Genomic DNA, 19,963 nt, shown 5'->3' with positions numbered 1-19,963 from the left:
GAGATCAGTTTGGCAAGAGGCCAGGTACTTGTGAGCTATGTATGTCCACTCAGTCTTCTTAATAGATGGGCTGAAGGACGCTTCTGGAGTGTAAATTTATCTGGTGAGATGGCAGCTTGGTGTGGGACAGGAGGCATCTAGCTGAAGCGTGCCAAGCCAGTTGCTTAAAGTCATGGGGCTATATTGGAAAGTGTAGTTAATTTTCTTGAAAGAAGGTTGAAGCCAAAGAATTTCCCCATCCCCTGATCTCAGGGGATGTCAAAAGGAGGGGGGGAATAATAACATCCAATCTGATAATATTTGGTTCCTGAAAAGGGCATTAAGAATGTGCTTGATTGGTCCTGTTCAGCTTTTAACCACCTGCTCTCCTTTAGAAATACTCGCTTTGAGTCAACATTTTATGTTGTATGAACCTTCTAGTTACAGCTGCAAAACAAAATTCACATTTTTCACTTTGGGAATGCCAAAATAAAGCATACTGGGCTTTTTGGTCTTTTTTTTTTTCCCTATTGCTCTAGACATTTCAGGTTTGGACCAAAAAGAAGGTCAAAACTCCCTTGTCGAAGTGAACAGCCTGCACATTGCCTTCGCTCTAGAAACTTCTCAACCAGCCAGCTGGATGTCTGTGCAGTGTTTCTGTGCAAGGCAAAAATTCATCAAAAGCTCTAGGAGTAATATTTCTCTGCCCCTGGAGAGGATTTGGTTAAATTGCATCCCATCCACTGGTAGAGAAGGAGTCTTGATGGTCACAGCAGGATCCTTCCCATCCTGAATGCCCATCTGCTCTCCATGCAGAAGCTATCTTAGAATCACAGAATCGTTCAGCTTGGAAAAGACCCCTGGAATCAATCCCATTGACCCTACTCCACCAAATTCACCACCCAAGCACCACATCTAAAATACCTTTAAACACACTCAGGGTTGGGGTGACTCCACCACCTCCCTGGCCAGCCTGTTCCAAGGTTTGACCACTCTTGCTGTGCAAATTTGTTTCCTAATGTCCAGTCTAAACCTACCCAGTGGCAGCTTGAGGCCATTCCCTCTTGTTCTATCTCTAATTACCCGTGAGAAGAGACCAGCACCAACCTCTTTACAATGTTCTTTGGAGACTTGATGGGGTGCTGGGTTGCATGGTTTAGTTGATTAGATGGTGTTGGATGATGGGTTGGACGCAATGATCTTGAAGGTCTCTTCCAACTTGGTTCAGTTCTGTTCAGTTTGGTTCTATTTCTATTCTATTCTGTTCTGTTCTGTTCTATTCTATTCTATTCCTGTTCTATTCTATTCCTATTCTATTCTATAGTTGTAGAGGTCTCCCTTTAGCCTTCTCCTCTTCCAACTAACCATCCCCAGCTCCTTCAGTCACTCTTCATCAGATTTATTCTCCAGGCTCTTCACAGCTTCCTTGCCCTCATCTGCACTGGCTCCAGCACCTCCACATCTCTCTGGTGCTGAGCACAGATAAGTATGTGCTGGGTGTACAGCCATACATCACTCTGTGTTCTGGAGCCATACACTTGATTATTCAAATGAGCATTATGAAAGGGAGCTTCATTGTCATGGAACACCTTTGGTTGGTTTACTCTGGCAAAACAAACATTTCAAATGAGGCACACACCATGTCCCTCAGATATGTCTGATGCAATTAAATGTTCTAATAAAACCCCAGTTATTTATCTAGGAGGAACTGCTAATATTTAAGCAATTTTTTAAAATTAATTGTCTGGTGCCCATTTTGTGTGTGTTCTTGAGGAGCTGATGGCATTTATTTTCCACCTCCTCTCACTTAAAGAAGAAGGGGAAGGATTGGAGAAAAAAACCAAACCCCCCCAACCCCAGAAGCCAAGTTTTAATGGCATTTGAATGGGCTGCCTGCCAGCTTCCCGCACAACAGCGCTTGGGACATCTGTTCCTTGCAGCATGCAGTTAAAGGCACCCCCTCTTCATGTAAGCAAGGAGACAGAGTCTCTGCCCACTTGCTTTGGGGTACATGAACAATTCTCTTTCAACCAGAGCATGGTTTTGTGGAGTACAAAGCCCCTCGTTGCGTTCTTAGTGATGTTATCTTTGCCTTCCAGCCCTGGTGGTCTCGGATGGTCTTTCAGGGCTAACTGTTGCTTGCAGCATTCTTGCTCCTTCCTGGGCTGAATAGAATAGAATAGAATTAACCAGGTTGGAAGAGACCTTCACAGTATAACTAAGGTTGGAAGAGACCCCAAGGATCATCAAGTCCAACCTGTCTCGGCAGACCTCCCGACTAGACCGTGGCACCAAGTGCCACGTCCAATCTCCTCTTGAACACTTCCAGGGATGGTGACTCCACCACCTCCCTGGGCAGCACATCCCAATGATGAATGACTCTCCCAGTGAAGAACTTTCTCCTCACCTCGAGTCTAAACCTCCCCTGGCGCAGCTTGAGACTGTGTCCCCTTGTTCTGGTGCTGGTTGCCTGGGAGAAGAGACCAACCCCCACCTGGCTACAACCTCCCTTCAGGGAGTTGTAGACAGCAAGAAGGTCTCCCCTGAGCCTCCTCTTCTCCAGGCTAAGTAACCCCAGTTCCCTCAGCCTCTCCTCACAGGGCTGTGCTCAAGGCCTCTCCCCAGCCTTGTTGCTCTTCTCTGGACACGTTCAAGTCTCTCAATGTCCTTCTTTTGTCCTTCTTCCTTTGAGATCATCGAATCCAACCTATCATCCAGCACCACCTAATCAACTAAACCATGGCACCAAGCACCCCATCACCAATTCTTCATGAGAGCAGTAGGACCCCTTAACTTGCCAGCATAGTCTCTGGTGACAGGACAAGGGTTTCAAACTAAAGAGGAGATTCAGATTGGATGTTAGAAACCAGTTCTGTACCATGAGGTTGGTGGAACACTAGAACAGGTTGCCTAGGGAGGTAGTTGAGGTTTCATCCCTGGAGATGATTCAAGGTACCATGGTTTAGTCATGAGGTCTGTGGTGACAGGTTGGACTTGATGATCTTTGAGGTCTCTTCCAACCTTGGTGATTCTGTGAGGGTCAACAGGGCTCTGGGCAACCTGATCTAGTTGAGAATGCCCCTGCTGACTGCAGAGGGGGATTGGACTTGATGACCTTTGGAGCTCCCTTCCAACCCAGACTATTCTATGATAGTCCTGCTGAACATCTGAAAAGCCTCAGTAAATGGACAGTGCATGCAGGACAAGTCATCTGCACTGATCAGATGGAAACAGCCCAGCATATACAGGGTATCATCTGGGGCCCTTCAGCCTGCAAAACAAAAAGATTAAAACTGTGGAAACCTCTGGAGAGCTCCAGTCAGAAATCCTGCTTGTACCTGGGTTGTCTTCAGTTGTGCAGTGCCTTGTCTAGTTGTTTCACATGTCTCCAGGACTGAGCTGTTCCATAGCTTCATAACCTTTCTGGTTCCAGTGCTGCACTATTCTTTAAAGTCAGTCATCATTTCCTCCAAGGCTTTTGGCTGGAGCCTGATGTCCTTTCAGTTGTGTCTCTGGCTTTCCCTGCTTCCAGCTGAACAAACACCATTTCTTTGTTTGTGCTTTCAAAAATAGTGCACCACAGCCTCTTGATCATCACAGCAACCTTCCTCACTCCCTTCTGGATATTAAACCTCTCCATCTCGTGGTGCACCAAGGTGCCTATTGCATCCTCCGTTAGTTCTCCCTTATTCATATGCAGCACCAAGGGCTTGCTCCATTATCACAGAGCAGGTAATCTGCTATAAATTAGTTTAGCTGCTTCAACTTACTATTGCTTAAATCATCTGAGCACATGGACCACATCTTGCCTTATTCTTCCATTTCAGTAAATGTTAGCCCAGACTCAGAGCTGAGCAGGCATGACAGGTTAGGCAGCTGAAAACCTGCCGTGACATGACAGTGAACAACATGCTCATGGCTAAAGGGTTTAGGACTGGAGCATGCTGAAAGTAGTATCATCAATAAGGGTCATAAGCAGGGTCAGGTGTAAATCCTGTCAGTGGTTGAAAAGTGGTTAAGATGTAATGAAGGGAAAGAGGCAGATTTTTCTCTTCTGCCCATGAAGTGAAAGATTGTGTCTGTTCTGTGCAGCTGCAGATGGCACAGAAAATGCAGCACTTACATTAGAAAAAGTTTTAAAAGCATTTAAGTTTTCTGTTTTCCACCTCAGCACACCCTGTGTCCAGTCCTGCTCTACCCCAGCCAGTCCTCTTCCCTATCCCTGTATCAAAAGAAGCATAGCCAGCAGGTCGAGGGAGGTGATTCTCCCCCTCTGCTCCACTCTGGTGAGACCCCACTTGGAGTACTGCATCCAGTTCTGGAGCCTCTATTACAGGAAGGATCTGGAGGTGCTGGAAGGTGCCCAGAGAAGGGCCATGAGGATGAGCTGAGGGCTGGAGCTGCTCTGCTATGGAGACAGACTGAGAGAATTGAGGTTGTTTTGTTTGGAGAAGAAAAAGCTCTGAGGAGACCTTCTTATGGCCTTCCATTATCCGAAGGGGGCTCCAAGAAAGCTGGGGAGGGACTTTTGAGGGTATCAGGGAGTGATAGGACTGAGGGGAATGGATCCAAGCTGGAGGAGGTTAGATTTAGATTGGATGTTAGGAAGAAGTTCTTTGCCATGAGGGTGGTGAGACACTGGAAGAGGTTGCCCAGGGAGGTGGTAGAAGCCTCATCCCTGGAGGTTTATAAGGCCAGGCTGGATGTGGCTGTGAGCAACCTGCTGTAGTGTGAGGTGTCCCTGCCCATTGCAGGAGGGTTGGAACTGGCTGATCCTTGACAATTCTGTGACTCTATGTTAACCAGAATTTGTTTTCCTGACAAAAAGAACGAGTCCAATGCTTACGAGCTTGGGTGAGGGTTCCCCCCCACCTGCCCATTTTTACATCCCTATAATAAAGCTTATAAGCTTTAAAATCTGTTGTAAATAAAGATGGAATGTTCCCTTGGAAGCATGATAACAAAAACTGAGAGGAAATAGTCCCTTGGAAGCATGATAAGTAAAGGCTTCAGCTTCTTGAAAGGTGTTTCCAGATTTGAGTGCAGAAAGAGCTCTGAGAATTTACCAAGTCTTGATTGAGCTAAAGTATTTTGTTAATAGAAGAAGACATTTGCTTCCTAGAACTCCTTTGGCTGTCAATTACCTGTGTTAGATGCTTGCCCTCCTGCTTGCCTGCTTCCCTGCTCTGCCCTCTATTACACGAGGTGCTCTGTCGTGTCTAAACCCCATGACTGGCAGGGGTTGCTACCACGGTCTGCAGCAGGGTCTCAGGAAGCTTAAGAACTGGCAGTGCTCTAACATGGAGCACAACAGCACTGTTCTTGTGCTCTGTTAGTATGGTTAGGTGTAAAAAGAGATTTGGAGACATGCAAGTGCTGCCAAGAAGAAACTTCTTGCCCACTAATTCTGGGCATTATCACCTCGCTGCCTAACAACTGCATCACAAGTTTTCCGTGCAAGATAAATTGGCTGTAGGAAATGAGTGATGATTCCCATTTTGTTTCATTAGAAGCAGTAATATGCTCCATTATTCAGTTGGCAGGGGGTGGAATTAGGGAAAGGGTGTTGCTTATAGACCTGTTAATTACAGAGAGGTTTAGACCTTCGTGGTAGTGAGAAAGTGATAGAAGCGTACGTTTGGTTCGGGTAGTGAGCTTTGCAGCGGTAGAACTGTGCTGGAACACAGCTCTTTGATGCTGAGCAGCTGCACTGGGGTGTATTTGGCTCATCTGGGGACAATATCAGAGTAGCCCCATCCTGGACTCTGGTTGTTCACAGACCAGTAACCAGGCTGGACTCCCTTTGCTGTATACATCTGTTGACATCCTCCCACGAAACCATAAATACAGGCAGTGGCTTTCGTAAGACTTCAGCACATGCTTTGGTATCTGACTGAGTACGATGCTCAGAAGCATGAAAATGAGCTGATGGTAGGTCTCTGTTCATCAGATTTCTGGTGCCTCCCTCTTAGGCAGGTTGCTGAGAGGAGCCATCCAGTCTTCCTTGGGAACTGACTGATGAAAAGAGAAGCACTCAAGTGAAACTGGGACTCGTGACCCCTTGTTTGGAGACAGCCCTGAAACCAGCTTAGCCAAGGGCCCTGGTTTAGGTCTCTTGAGCAAAGTGAGTGTCTCCTGTACTTTTTTCAGGTTCCACTTTTGGAAAGGTATCCACCTCTGGGCTTTGAGCAAATCCACCAAGAGTTCAGGTTGAATGTAACCACTTTCCCATTACATTTTGCACACGTTTTGGGCTCTGCTTTTTCTCCCTAGAAATTGTGTGAATCTTGGGAATTTGGTTCAGTTTTTTGTATTCTGACCTACTGGCTCCAAGGAAAGAATCAAGCTACAGGTTTGATTTGTTCTTTTTCTTTCTTTCTTTCCCCTCTTTTCTCTCCATGTTGGCTATAAATGTATTTTTTCCTGGAAAGGAATCCCAACACTTCTGTCTCCTCCCCTTTGCAGCAATTCCCAGGCTGTGCATGTGTGAGGCTCTTGGGGAGCATCTTTGGTTGGGTTAAATCCATGCATTACTTGCACATGCACACTGAACTAGTCTCTTCAAAGTGGGTGGTTGAGCTGAACTCGATTCCCTCCAGGAATTAATCCTGGAATACCAAGATTCATACCAGCCTGGCCTGAGGAGCTACAGCATTTTGCCAGTTCAGCCCAAGCTGCTTTATCCTTGAGGGCTGATGCTAACTCAGCAATGGTCCTAGGGAAGGAAAAGCTGGGAGATGGCACAGTGAGGAGGAGGACTGTTTGAACCATTATATGAAGACCTCTTTTCTGCTGTGCTTGCTGCATTGTGATGTGTCAGGCATAAAACTTGATAAATTATCTATAACTCAGCTAGAGGATGATGCCCTTAACAGTCAACTGGAAAGCTTCAGTCTGTGCTCTTTCACTCAGTCTTTCATCTGCACTCTGCCCATTCACAGGTCTCCCCTGGGCTAATTAGAACACCCCAATGCTCTTGAAAAGTTTCAGGCAGGCTTTTGGAAATGAGTGAGTGATTTGGAAATCCATGGGAAATGCTTCATGGAAGTGGAAGGGCCACTCTGACCTCGTGATGAGGGAACCAGAAGAAATGCTCTCATTCCAGGGTACCTGTGCGGGGAAGAGACCTTGAGTGAAGTGTTACCTTTGAGTTTGTATTCAAGGTTCTGCCTGGCCCTGTTGCCCATCTTTCCATATCCTGAGTTCCCTGGGACGAGTTTAGTTACCTGTCCTAAAGCTGAAGCACAAGTTGTGCTGCAACATCTGGATGCTCTCATCCCATAAAGCTCAGTGGAAGCAGAGACATAGTTGTGCATTGGTGCTCAGAGACCTTGAGCGAAGTATTACCTTTGAGTTTGTACTCAAGGTTCTGCCTGGCCCTGTTGCCCATCTTTCCATATCCTGAGTTCCCCGGGACGAGTTTAGTTACCTCTCCCAAAGCTGAAGCACATCTGGATGCTCTCATCCCATAAAGCTCAGTGGAAGCAGAGCCATGCTATGCATTGGTGCTCAGGCTATCAGTGCCGACAGTGCTCTCCTCTTTGAGCCTGACATTGCATTCCCGTGCATTCATTCCCACGTGCGTGGGGGAAAGGTCTTTCAATGAGATTGCACGATGTCAGGGGTTGGAAGGGACATCCAGAGCTCATTGTCCAGAGTCCAACCCCCCTTGCCAGAGCAGGACCATCTACATTATAATCAAGCATCCTGAAAGCTAAAGCATTGGCAGTGGGAAAAGTGAATGCCATGGAAATCTCTCTGCTTCACTGCGGAAGTGCAGTGGTGGATCACAGGATGTTAGGGGTTGGAAGGGACCTCTGGAGATCAAGTCCAATGCCCTGCCAGAGCAGGACTATAGAATCTAGCACAGGTTGCACAGGTCACACAGGAACACATCCAGACAGGCTTGAAAGTCTCCAGAGAAGGAGACTCCACAACCTCTCTGAACCTCAGTGAAGAAGTTCCTCCTCATGTTGAGGTGGAACCTCCTGTGCTGTAGTTCATATCCATTGCTCCTTGTCCTATCACAGGGTGCCAATGAGCAGAGCCTGTCCCCTCCCTCTTGACCCCCAGCCCTCAGCTATTTATAAACATTTGTTAAATCCCCTCTCAGTCTTCTCTTCCCCAGATGCAGGGTCTGTTTGGAACCAAGCAGTATGGGTAATTTATTGGGAGGAAGTGGTTGCTATGCTTTCATCAATAAGATTGCAGTAAAAATTGAGTGTTGAAAAGTCCTCTCTAGCATCTTACCTAGCACTGCTTCTGAGTGAGGAGCAGTGCTGATGTTCTGGAGCGGAGAACTTTCTCTTCTTGAGTTTCTTCATTCCCTTGACAGCAAAGACCACAGAGGCAGACACAGGGTCAAGTTAATTTGCATCCTTCTGGCCAGGGTCGCTATCTGTAGACTACTTCAGCATATGGCAAATGCAAGAAAGTGTGACTAGGCTTAAATCTGTTTCAGAAGGAACTAAACTGTTGTGTCAGTGCATCTGCCATGGGCAAAGATGGGTGCATGTGCAGTTACCACAGCTCAGCTGGCCTACAGAAAGCTGTTGAGATGTGCTAGCCTGAGTGCACACATGAGCCCTTGGCATTGCAAAGACGGTGATGAGACAGACTGTTGGGTGCATGAAAGCTTCTGGGAGACAGCCACATTCAGTGCTTCTCAAAATTTCAACCATAACCCCACAGCTGCAGGCATTTCCTGTAGCTGGAAGCAGGACTTTTGATTGCAGTTAGGGTGTCAAGTAGTGATGGGACTAGGGGGAGTGGAATAAAACAGAAATGGGTAGATTCAGATTGGATGTTAGGAAGAAGTTCTTCCCCGTGAGGGTGGTGAGAGGTTGCCCAGGGAGGTGGTGGAAGCCTCATCCCTGGAGGCTTTTAAGGCCAGGCTGGATGTGGCTGTGAGCAGCCTGCTGTAGTGTGAGGTGTCCCTGCCCATGGCAGGGTTGTTGGGACTGGCTGAGCCTTGAGGTCCCTTCCAACCCTAACAATTCTATGATTCTATAGTTCAGTGTCTCTTGTTAAGAGTCAAGAGTGAGGTGGGCTGGCTGGCCACGGGACATGGTCTCAAGCTGCACCAGGGGAAGTTTAGGCTGGAGGTGAGGAGAAATTTCTTCCCAGAGAGAGTTGTTAGCCATTGGGATGTGCTGCCCAGGGAGGTGGTGGAGTCCCCATCCCTGGAGGTGTTCAAGAGGGGATTGGACATGGCGCTTGGTGCCATGGTTTTGAGGTGTTGGGTGACAGGTTGGACTTGATGATCTTTGAGGTCTCTTCCAACCCTATTGATTCTATGAAGAAGCAGCAGGGTAATGCCTCCATAACCTTTGTTTTCCTTTGCCTTGCACAGCCCTTTTCAACCTTATTCCTGTGGGTCTTCGCGTGGTGGCAATCCAAGGGGTGAAGGCAGGTTTGTACGTTGCCATGAACGCTGAGGGATATCTCTACAGCTCAGTAAGTACTTTGCCCTGTTGGGTTCCTGGGGTGCTTTGGGTTTGTATGTGGGAGGGAAGAGGCTGCTTTGGGAGTGACAGCTTTCTTTTGTCTGAAAATGGTCACATTTCAGCAACCTGTTCAAAAGAGAAGCAGGGGGGAGGTGCTGCAGGTGCATGCAATATTCACTTGGAAGGGTGAGAGATTGGTGGCACAGAGATTGGTGGCAATGTCTCCTTATCTGTGGAGATACACTTGTGAGTAATCACTTAATGTGGGTCACGTTGTGGAGGAGCTTGCATGGTTGGCTTGGTTATAGCCTGGTTCCACATTTGTGAAATGACTTGGGCTGAAGGGAATTCCTTCTGGCTAACTGACCATAGGTGGTACCCCAACGGGTGATACTCTACTTCTGACTGCAGTATGAATCCACAGCAGCACCCTGACTTCACTGAAGTGGTTCTGGAGGTTTCTGTTGGCAGGGTGATTCAGTGGAACAGAGCTTCCCTGTATCTGTGTGGTCCTTTTAATGCACACAAAAGAGAAGTGAGGCTTCTTGGTTTTTTTTTTTTACTGACTTAATTCCCCTATAACTTTCTTAGATGGCATGAAAGGGCATGAGGTTATTCATAAGATTCTCATTTGAAGTAAGTAATTGATTTTCACAGTGAATAATTGATTCAGTGATTTATTAAATATGGCAGCCCTTTGCAGGGGTATTTTATGCCTCAAATAACTTTCCTCTAGGCCTCCATAGTAAAAAGTGATGGTTAATAATGCACTTCTCATTTCTGTGGTTATGATATCTTTAAAGTGTATAGCTGAGATTCTAATCTCATCTGCCTTTGTGTAAATTTACAGTGCAGCAGTTCTGCTCTTGTCTAGGCATTGACTTTGCTTTGAAAACATTCATGAGACTGCAGGTAGGACCACTGGCAGGACAAGACTTTGAGCTGCTCACACACAGGTTTTTTCCCTATCTCTGTTCCTGGTCAGTTTTAAGAGTGTTTATGTGGTTGAGATTTCCCCCTTTAACTTGGGAGGTAACAAAGCTCTGTCTCTCCCAGTGACTCAGGGTAGAAGGCAGCAAGTGGATGTGTTAGTATGCCTGGCAAGGTAGGTCTCAAAACTGGCTGCTTGTCAAGAAGAGACAGAGAGATCAATCTGGATCTCTGTGGATGCCAGACGCTTCCTGTTCTTTCATAGCCCAGTAAACATAAATGACTGCTTCTAAATAAATTACACTGGTTTACTAACAATGAAAGCTTCCCCTTTTTGTAAGCTATCAGAGTCCTTAAGGTAATACTAAGCATGGTGTGGTAGCGAGTTCTCATGCGTGCTTCCCTCTAGGCTCAAACTCCAAACTGATGTCCTGCCCTGGGTTTGTGCAGTGCTGGGCATAAAGGCTCCTGGCCCTGTGATGGGACTCGTTGTACCACTGGTGTCCTGCAAGGAAACAGTGTGTGTGTCACAGAGCCACATGCAGACTAGAGGGGTTGTGGTGGTTTGAGTCTTAAGAGCTCAGAGGGGGGCCAGGCTGAGAATCCCTCCCCCGCTCCCCTCTCCTCTTTTCCAATAGAGAGGAAAAGAAGGGGAAGGAGCAAATCCACCAAGAAATCATTTGGGTTTGGCTTGGAAGTAGACAGGTGAAGGATTTTCTTTAAACAGTATCTCCCTCTCTCTCTCCCCCTCTCTCTCTCTCTGTGTATACATATATAAAACATACATATATATATGTATGTAACAATAACAGGCAGGGTTCACAAGGGTAGGGAGCAAGGATGGATGGGAAAAGAAAGAAATACGAAATACAAAAGCAGTCCTTTGCAAAGTGTGGAAGCAGCAGGGAGGACCACATGGCAGAGAAGCAGCAAGCCAGCAGCAACTCTCTTTTGTCCCTGAGAGGCAGGAGGAAGAGAGCAATGGCTGCAACATCCTCCCCTTTATACCCCTGCTGGACAGGACAGGGGGGGAGTGGAACAGACTAAGTCAGTTTCCCAGGGAGAAAACACACTCCAGGGAGGGCAAAAACTCTCACAAGCCCTCCCCCTCTGCTTCCAGGATGGGCATACCCCATCACAGGGGTCTTTCTGGAGCAGTGAGGGGCCAGCATCGTCTGAACAAATTGTGCAAAGAAAGGAAAGGTGTGGGGTTCAGGCAGAAGAAGAAATGGAGTAGGTTGGAAACACCATATTTGGCAGCTGAGAGATTAGAGGCAATGCAGAGGAAAAGTGTATCTGTATAGCAGTAGTGAGAATAGAGAGGGTGGGAAGGACATACCAAGAGAAGGTGGGTGGCAGGAGGACCATGTGTCCAGAAGACACATCTGGTAGTCATATAAGGTATCCTAAAAGGCACCAGGTAGTACATGGATTCAAATAAAGGTGGTTTAATGGGGCCTGCTTATTCCCAGCAAGTGTGTTTGTCTTAAGTAGGAAAACTAATCATGGAAAGCTGTGGATGCAGCACAATGGCTGGTGGTGCTCATGACATGCAGCAGCTCGATGGCATTCAGCTCAGTAAGAGTTAAACTGTTCACTTCATCACAGAATGTCAGGGGCTGGAAGGGACCTGAAGAGATCATCCAGTCCAACCCCCTGCCAGAGCAGGATCACCTATACCAGATCACACAGGAACTCATCCAGGTGGGTCTTGAATATCTCCAGAGAGGGAGACTCCACAGCCCCCCGGGCAGCCTGTTCCAGTGTTCTGTCACCCTCACAGTGAAATAACTATGTCATGGCTATGTCATTTCATGATGCAAGGTTTCCCCTTGCAATAAAGGGCTGCTACTGGCCCATCTTTGGTCTAGGGAGATGGAACTTGCTAGGCAATATTTTCTTCTTGTATTGATTGGCAGCAATGTTCCTGTCTTGCTGCAGTAAATCAATTGATTCACTGTGAGCAGACCCCAAGGCAAGATAAAGGGAAATTTGTGGGTAAAGCCTGTTAGGAGCAGAGGGTGTGGATCAAGCTACTCATAGCATCAAAGACAAGGGATGAGACCTAGGGTCCTATAAGAGAAGTGGATGTGGCTGAGAACACCTCAGCCTGTTCAAGCAGTCTTCTTTGGATACTGAAGATTTCTGGGGGGGCCAGGCTCCCACTCCAAGCCAACATTTGGAACAACTGTATCAATCTCATAGGCTGTGCTGGGGAATTGCTTTGGACAGGACTTGACAGTCTTTTCCTCTCTGTGAGGCAAGCAGAGCCCCCATCTGCACCACCTGAACCTGGCTGCTGCCTGTGCCAAAGGACACATCATCCCTGTTCCTTTGCTTTAGCAGACCCTGGAATATGGATTCTCTCTGTCTTGAGCCTGTTTCCTTTGGTGTTGTCTGTACCTGTTTTTTTCACTCTCCTCTTCTGAGGGATTTCTGAGAAGAAGGGTAAATATTCCCCATAGATGTTGCTCACTCATGCAGATCCATTGATGAATGGACTTGTTTTGCTGCTTGGCTCCCTCCTCTGTTGTCCATCCCAGGCCTAGCACTGCTGGGACTTCTTAGAACACCGTCAAGGCCAGGACTGCTGTCAGACCAAATGGAGCCATTCAGGGAAATGGGTGTTGGATTGGTTTGGTTTTTTTTCCTCTGCTCGAGCCCAGATTGTAACTGAGCACATCATGGCTGTGGGTTTGTTTTGATGTGTTGGTGGTTGGCTTCTTTTTGGTGATATTTAATCTGTGTGTGTGTCAGATGATGCTTGGGCTGACATCATCTGCCCTGGATCAAGCCAGAGGCTATTATCAGCCTGGGCTCAGGGATGCTTCATGCAGTTTCTTCTGAGTTTGGGCCAATGGGCTGTTGAATGAATGGGTTGGGAATAACCAGCCTTTGGCAAAAGTCAGCCCAAAAGGAGAGCCCAATGGGGTCCTCCAAAGCTATACATGGTGAGAAGGTTCTTTGCAGAAACATTCCAGGCCCTCCTATGTGCTCAGCTGCTTTGATAGCTTTAGCAATGAGTTTCCTCATCCCTTTTGCTCGGTTAGGGATGGATAGGGACAGTGTGGGGTTGGGTTGCTTGATTGAAGCTGACCATAGATCCCTAGCCAGCTTCTGCATGTGTTAGATGCTTTGGGAAGCAGTTGTTATGACTTTTGTGCATTGTTTGCTTACACCAGATACTTGAACTTTGGGGTTTTTCTATTTCTACCTCAGGTCTGCTGAGGAATTAGGTGCTTAGTAGGAAAGAAAATCGGGTCTTGGTCTGAGGCACCTGGGTTTATAGACAGGAGAATACAAGACACTGTCTTCTTAAGAAGTTTGTACAGTCATTGGTGTGTTCCCATTTGATTTCTTGTAAACAGGGTAGCTGTAAATTCCCCAAAGGCTTTTGTCAGTACCTGCTCAGGGGAGTGACACCATTCAAGTGAGGATCTGCTGTTAGCATGTTATGCCAAAGTAAAAATGCAGGGAATTAATGAAGGGCAGTGGGTATTACCTGTGCTTGGGAAGCTGAGACCCAAAGCTGGTTTTTGCAGAGGAGAGGGAAGTGCAGAATGATGAGGTACATCTTGCTCCAGTGAGTTTACAGCCTAATCATAATGGGAGAAGAAACAGAACATGCTCTCCTGCCTCTGTCTGGAGTTAAAAGTTCCACCACCTAATTATTTCCCACTCTGGTGAGCCTTTCTTTGTGAAGTTTCTCTCACAGAATGTTAGGGGTTGTAAGGGAGCTCTAGAGATCATCTAGTCCAGCACCCCTGCCAGAGCAGGAGCACACAGGAACACATCCAGGTGGGTTTGGAATATGTCCAGAGAGGGAGACTGCACAACCCAATTTTCTCTCCGTTGTCCCTGCTGCAACAACTCACGGGGGCATGGGGAAAGGAGTGCCTGCAAAGTGTTTTGCCTCTCAGGCTGGATCTCCTGGAGCAGGTGCTCATCATGAGGTTGTAGAGCCTCCACAGGCCTTACCTAATCACTCTGGGTACAGCTCTCAATACAACGAAATGTATAATTCAGTGGCATTACAGCTGGGATTGGTTTTGCCCCAAGTGCATAACACTTCTCTTCTAAAATGCACTACTCTCAGATATTCCTTGTTGTTCAACTGGAGTTCTAATTAGTTTTGAAATGGCAAATGGTGATACATAATTTATTGGAAAGGCTGAGAAAATCCTAGCAGAGACACAGAATGCAGAGGGTGGTGGTGGGGGGAAATTGGGTCGCTTATGAGAGCTCACTAAGGTTTTACAGTGCAAACCTGCGAGTTTGAAACGGTGAAATTGGAGCTTGAATCACTTCAAAGATTCCTGCTAATAAGGGGGATGATTATGCACAACAACAACAACCAGGAAAAAGAACCTAAGCAGCGTTGAAGGAACCCAAGTCACGTTAAGAGCTCAGCGTGTCTTTGCAGTTCCTTTTTTTCTGCTTCATCATTTTGCATAATAAACATGTCTTGCATAATAACAAACAAGCATCTGGGGAAGTATGTTTATTAACTGTGGCTTTTAATCTGCTTGCAATGCTGTAACTATTTTGCTACAACTCTTGGAGGGCTGCTGCTCTCTTGTTTATGCCTTTTCAAGGTCAGAGGCTGGAATCGATAATGCTGCATTCTCTCCCCTAATAGACTTGGGGTGTTAAACCTGCTCCTGCCAATGCCATTCTTTAAACTCCTATTTGACCTCCAGTGGCAGAAGTACAGATAGGCCAGGTAGGTAGCCTGGACATCTGCCTTCTGCAAACTTTGCAAGCAAGCACACTTGCTGGGGGGATTCCCTAGTTTACATGCCTCATTAGGGAGCCAGGTCAGTGGAGAGGGAGAAATGTCTCCAAAGGCAAAGCGTAGCAGGAATTCAATGTAATGTGCTTTTAATTTCCCTCCAGAGTATCCACTCTTTTTCACTGGCTCTATAAAGGGGCTTGTTGAATGAAGGCATTAACTGGGAGATGTTAAACTCCTCTTGTCCCCTGGCTTATTAATAAATATAGAGGGAACAAAATGGATGCTCAGGGAAGCAGCTGTGCTGAGGAGAGCCAGCCCCTGGGAGCAAATTCCTGCCTTGCATCCAGTGTTCCTGAAAGGCACCCTGACATGCCACCTTTGTAGCAGGTGAACTTGTAAATGTGGTTATCAAGAGCAAAGTGGTGCCTTTTCCCTAGGTGAGGTTCTGCTGCTCATGTTGCATTCAGTGGCCCTCAGGAGTTCTTCAGCACTTAGCTTTCCTTTCACTCCAGCAGAGAGAGCTTCCCCGTCCTGTGTGTGACTGGTGCTGGTCAGGCAGGACCAGTGCTGGCCCACGCCAGCTGGGTGAGGAGAGCCAGGACAGTACCATACTGGAGCTTTCTTCTTGGGCAGGTTTCCTATCTGGCATCTTCTTGAGGGACTTTTTCTCCTTGAACTTCCCTTGCACAGCACCATGGTGGGGCTCCCATAGAGGGGGTGCTGCTCTGCACCTTGTATCAATGTCTGGAATGAGTTAGGTTGGACTTAGCATTTGTGTATTCAAACGAGATGGTTCAGAGGACAAAATCAATAACAGCAGGACCTAATCTTGTTTTCCTGGCTGGCTCTTGCTTGTCTTACATGATAGCAGTGCAAATTATAAGGAATAAGTATGCTCCAATAAGAAGGGTCTTCTCTTAGCCTTGGTGGTTCAGGGTTTTTAGGAGTGTGCAGCGGTTCACCTAATGCCAGCTGAAGGAGCAGGGAGGGGAGATTCCCCTTTGGGAGCAGTGGGCTGTGAATGTTTGGATGCATTGTGATCTCTTCTGAAATTTCATTTTGGAAGAAAAGAGGGGGGAAATGCTGCAGTGGTGCTGATTCATCTCATTTTGATATTTCCCAGAAGAAACGTTACAGATTCCCATTTTGAAAGGCCCTCAAAGTGGTTTGTGTTGCTTTACTGCTCCTAATAAAATCAGACAACATTTAGGTTTTGGTTGAGCACTTTGATCCCACCTGACTTCCTTAATGTGTGAAAGGGGAAGGGAAGGTAAAACACCAGGGAGAAGAAAGAGGTGGTTTTTAAATTGTGAGGAAGGCAAGAGCAGAAATTGCAGAGATGAATAGTAGCTGCCATCTTCTGCACAGCATTCCTTCTGCTGATGTCCTTGAGGCCAAATGTACAAGCAGAGCCTTAGATAAGCAGGTGGGTTTTGGAGCAGGTACTAAGCAGTAGTAGTGTTGCATAGAGCTTGTCCATTTTTCTCCTGTGTGTTGTGTGTAAGCAATTAACAAGTGCAGGGGAAATGAGGAGATTAAAGCAGAATGGTCAGGGACAATACAGTGTTTGAGTTGGATTTTGGAAGGCAACTCTAGGAAGTGTCTAGACAGAGGATAGGACAGTGTTCAGGGAAGCCCCCAGTTAGCAGAAATGATATGCTAGTGCAGCATTCATCCCCACCAGCAAGAACCAAAAACTGGCTCCACAATGTTGCTCTGGAGAGTGATGTTGCCCTGTCATGATGTTGCTATATCCCTTTCATTGCCTTCCCTTTTCCATCCCGCAGGAGAAGCCAGCAACTAAGCTGTCTCCCTGGGCTAATATTTTGCTTTAAACCTCCAGCCTGTTTTGCTTGGTTTTACTGCCATTTATCTCGTGTTTGTCCATACATAGTGCCATTGTCTTTTCCACAAGGTAAACCTAGACAAAACTCCAGCACATTAATGGTGACAGTGGGACTATTAGTGATTTTCTGTAGTTGTTGTTATAGTGTGAGGACACATCCTGCCCTCCTTGGGTCCAGGACTTTGTTTGGCATGAAAAGAAATGAGGAGTGCTTTGAGTGAGGACCTGCTTGGCTGAAGTCAGGTGTTGGTGTTAGTGAAGCGATTGAGAACTCCTTTCTGACTGCAGCAAACTCAAAATACAGAATGGATAAAACTGTCTGGAAATATTGGGGCCCCATCCCTGGAGATATGCAAGATGAGGCTCAACTGGGCTCTGGGCAGCCTGATCTAGTTGAGGATGCCCCTGCATACTGCAGAGGGGGTTGGACTGGATGACCTTTGGAGGTCCCTTCCAACCTAGACCATTCTGTGAAACTGGTGAATGAGTCCACGTTTGCCAAGCAGTGACAAATGGCTCTGGAGGCAAAAGCAGGAGATACAACAGTCACAGGCTAAGAAACCCAAGGAAAAAGCTTGCTGACTGTGTGCATGTAACTATAACTGGGATCCAAGTGATAGTAAGCTTTAAAAATGGAGAGTGTTGTCGAGCTGTAATGCAATTTTCTGAGGGAAGACAAGAGAGATTCAAAGCAGCTGGGCTATTTCAAGCCAGGCTGGCTGAATCATTGGGTTATGCAGTGGAAAGGCCTGGATGGGAGCCTGGGCTGTCCATGCTTTGCTCTGAAAGGTACTCTCCTGACTAAACAATTGCAGAGCAAAACGAATGTTTTTGAAGTCTCTGACTCACAGGAACTGAGTTCAAGCCTCATAGCTAGAGTTACATGGCAGGGTGCCTCACTGGAGCACTCCTGAAGTTGGTGGAGTAAATGTGTTTGGTGGGAGTTGCAAACCTGGCCTGAGATGTGCTTAGACAAGGTCTAGTTCAACAAAGCACTGAAACTGCACCGTGATGCTTTGGCAGCTCTACGCTCCCTGCTCTCTCCTGCCCCAAGGACGCATGCCCTGGGGATTACCAGCTGCTTGCAGTTGCCTCTCCTGGTGTGTTTTCTGGAAGAGCTGTCCTTTACTTCAAGGAAAACTCCAGATCAGCCCAACTTCTCCCTTTGTGAATAAGTCATCTGTGAAACCAAGAGTGGGTTGGGAGGGATCTGGTTCGTACTAGTGGCAGGCAGTCTCTGCTGTGCTGTGTTGCCTGCTGACAGCGTGCTCAGCTCTGCAGAGCGCGTGGGATGGGCGGCCCGCTTGTGCCAGGGAGCCTGCAATCTGTGCGCAAGCAGCAAGGAGCAGAGGGGCACCTTGCCAGCAGCATTGCCTACAGGCATCCTGGCAGCAAAGCTGGCAGGCAGGACACAGCTTTGGACCCACTCCAGGGCCTCCTAAACCATGCCTGGTCCTTGCATGTGGCCACACGGTATCCGAGATGCACCAAAGAAGCCCTGCAAGGTCTATCCTCTGTACACACTGGCTGAGGTTGAGAGCAGTTCTGGCCTTCTGACAGCAGGTTTAGGGTTGTCCAAAAAGCAGCAGCTATCAGAGGCAGAGCCTATCCTTCCCTCCCCACTTCACCTGCTGACACAGGCTGACATGCTTTCAGAAACATGACAGGGCCACCTGGAAGGCTGAAAACATCAACCTGGAGGGGAAGCGTTTTGAGTTTTAGATCTGTTTACTGAAGTGTTTAATTACATTATCTGACTTAGAAGTTTTGAATGAATGAATGTCTGCTGTAGGACCTTTTTGTTATTTATTTTTCCCCCCTTCCCCCCCTCCTCTGAATCAGTACAGGAGGCTCTAGGATGGGACCCAGACAGTTTTGAGATGCGGTCACCTAACGCTATGGGGACAGGAAGGTTCTTTAGGGATCCTTGGCAGAGTGGTGACACAATGGTGTAGTCATTACCAGTAGAAGCTTTATTTTAACATGAACCCCGTGCTGACAAACATCCAAAAGCCCCTGCAGAGTGAGTCAGTTCAACCAATGTCCCTGACCCTCTGCAGGGGCTTGAGCTCAGATGGACGCACAAAGCTCACTTACTGCTTGCGGAGTGGCTGAGGGGCAGTCGGGGGTAAGTGGCCCTGGGGTGCCCAGCCTCACAGCAGCCATCACCACTCCAGGCCACATGGAACCTAATGGCCCAATATGGCACAATGGGGGTGAGAGTGGAGGGCCATGGTCATGGGTGTAGGATTATGAGAAAATGGATTTGGAGGATACCTGACCATGAGCCAGCAGTGTGCCCAGGTATAGGATGAGAAGATGGGTTTGGAGAATACCTGACCATGAACCAGCAGTGTGCCCAGGTATAGGATGAGAAGATGGGTTTGGAGAATACCTGACCATGAGCCAGCAGTGTGCCCAGGTTTAGGATGAGAAGATGGGTTTGGAGAATACCTGACCATGAGCCAGCAGTGTGCCCTGGTATAGGATGAGAAGATGGGTTTGGAGAATACCTGACCATGAGCCAGCAGTGTGCCCAGGTTTAGGATGAGAAGATGGGTTTGGAGAATACCTGACCATGAGCCAGCAGTGTGCCCAGGTGGCCAAGAAGGTAAACAGCATCCTGGCCTACATCAAAAATAGAGTGTCCAGTAGAAGGAGGGAGCTGATCTTGCCCCTGCGCTTGGCTGTACTGCTGAGGCTGCAGCTTGAGTACTGTGTTCATTTCTGGGTGCCACAATGTAAAAGAGACATTGAGGTGCTGGAGTGTGTCCAGAGAAGGGCAATGAAGCTGGTGAGGAGTCTGGAGAACAGGGCTGGTGAGGAGTGGTTGAGGGAACTGAGATTGTTTAATCTGTAGAGGAGAAGGCTGAGGGGAGACCTTATTGATCTTTACAGCTCCCCGAAAGGAGGGTGGAGAGAAGGGGGGTGATGGTTTCTTCTCTCAAGTACCTAGCGATAGGACAAGAGGAAATGGCCAGAAGTTGTGCCAGGGGAGGTTAAGGTTGGCTATTAGGAAAAATTTCT

At 47.4% G+C, this 19,963-nt stretch overlaps 1 protein-coding gene across 3 annotated transcripts in view; it reads left to right on the top strand.

The window, feature by feature from the left end:
* FGF12 (fibroblast growth factor 12) overlaps positions 1-19,963 on the top strand; it is a 306,990-nt gene that overhangs the window by 200,403 nt on the left and 86,624 nt on the right. For all 3 annotated transcript variants that reach the window (XM_054175619.1, XM_054175620.1, XM_054175618.1), the window contains one exon: positions 9,332-9,435. In XM_054175619.1, the coding sequence (XP_054031594.1) occupies positions 9,332-9,435 (104 nt within the window). The remainder of the gene's footprint in view (positions 1-9,331; positions 9,436-19,963) is intronic.

The sequence above is a fragment of the Dryobates pubescens genome, chromosome 32, assembly GCF_014839835.1.
Source record: "Dryobates pubescens isolate bDryPub1 chromosome 32, bDryPub1.pri, whole genome shotgun sequence".
NCBI lineage: Eukaryota > Metazoa > Chordata > Aves > Piciformes > Picidae > Dryobates > Dryobates pubescens.
The sequence above is the reverse complement of the archived record's forward strand: the minus strand, read 5'-3'. Positions and strand labels throughout refer to the sequence as shown.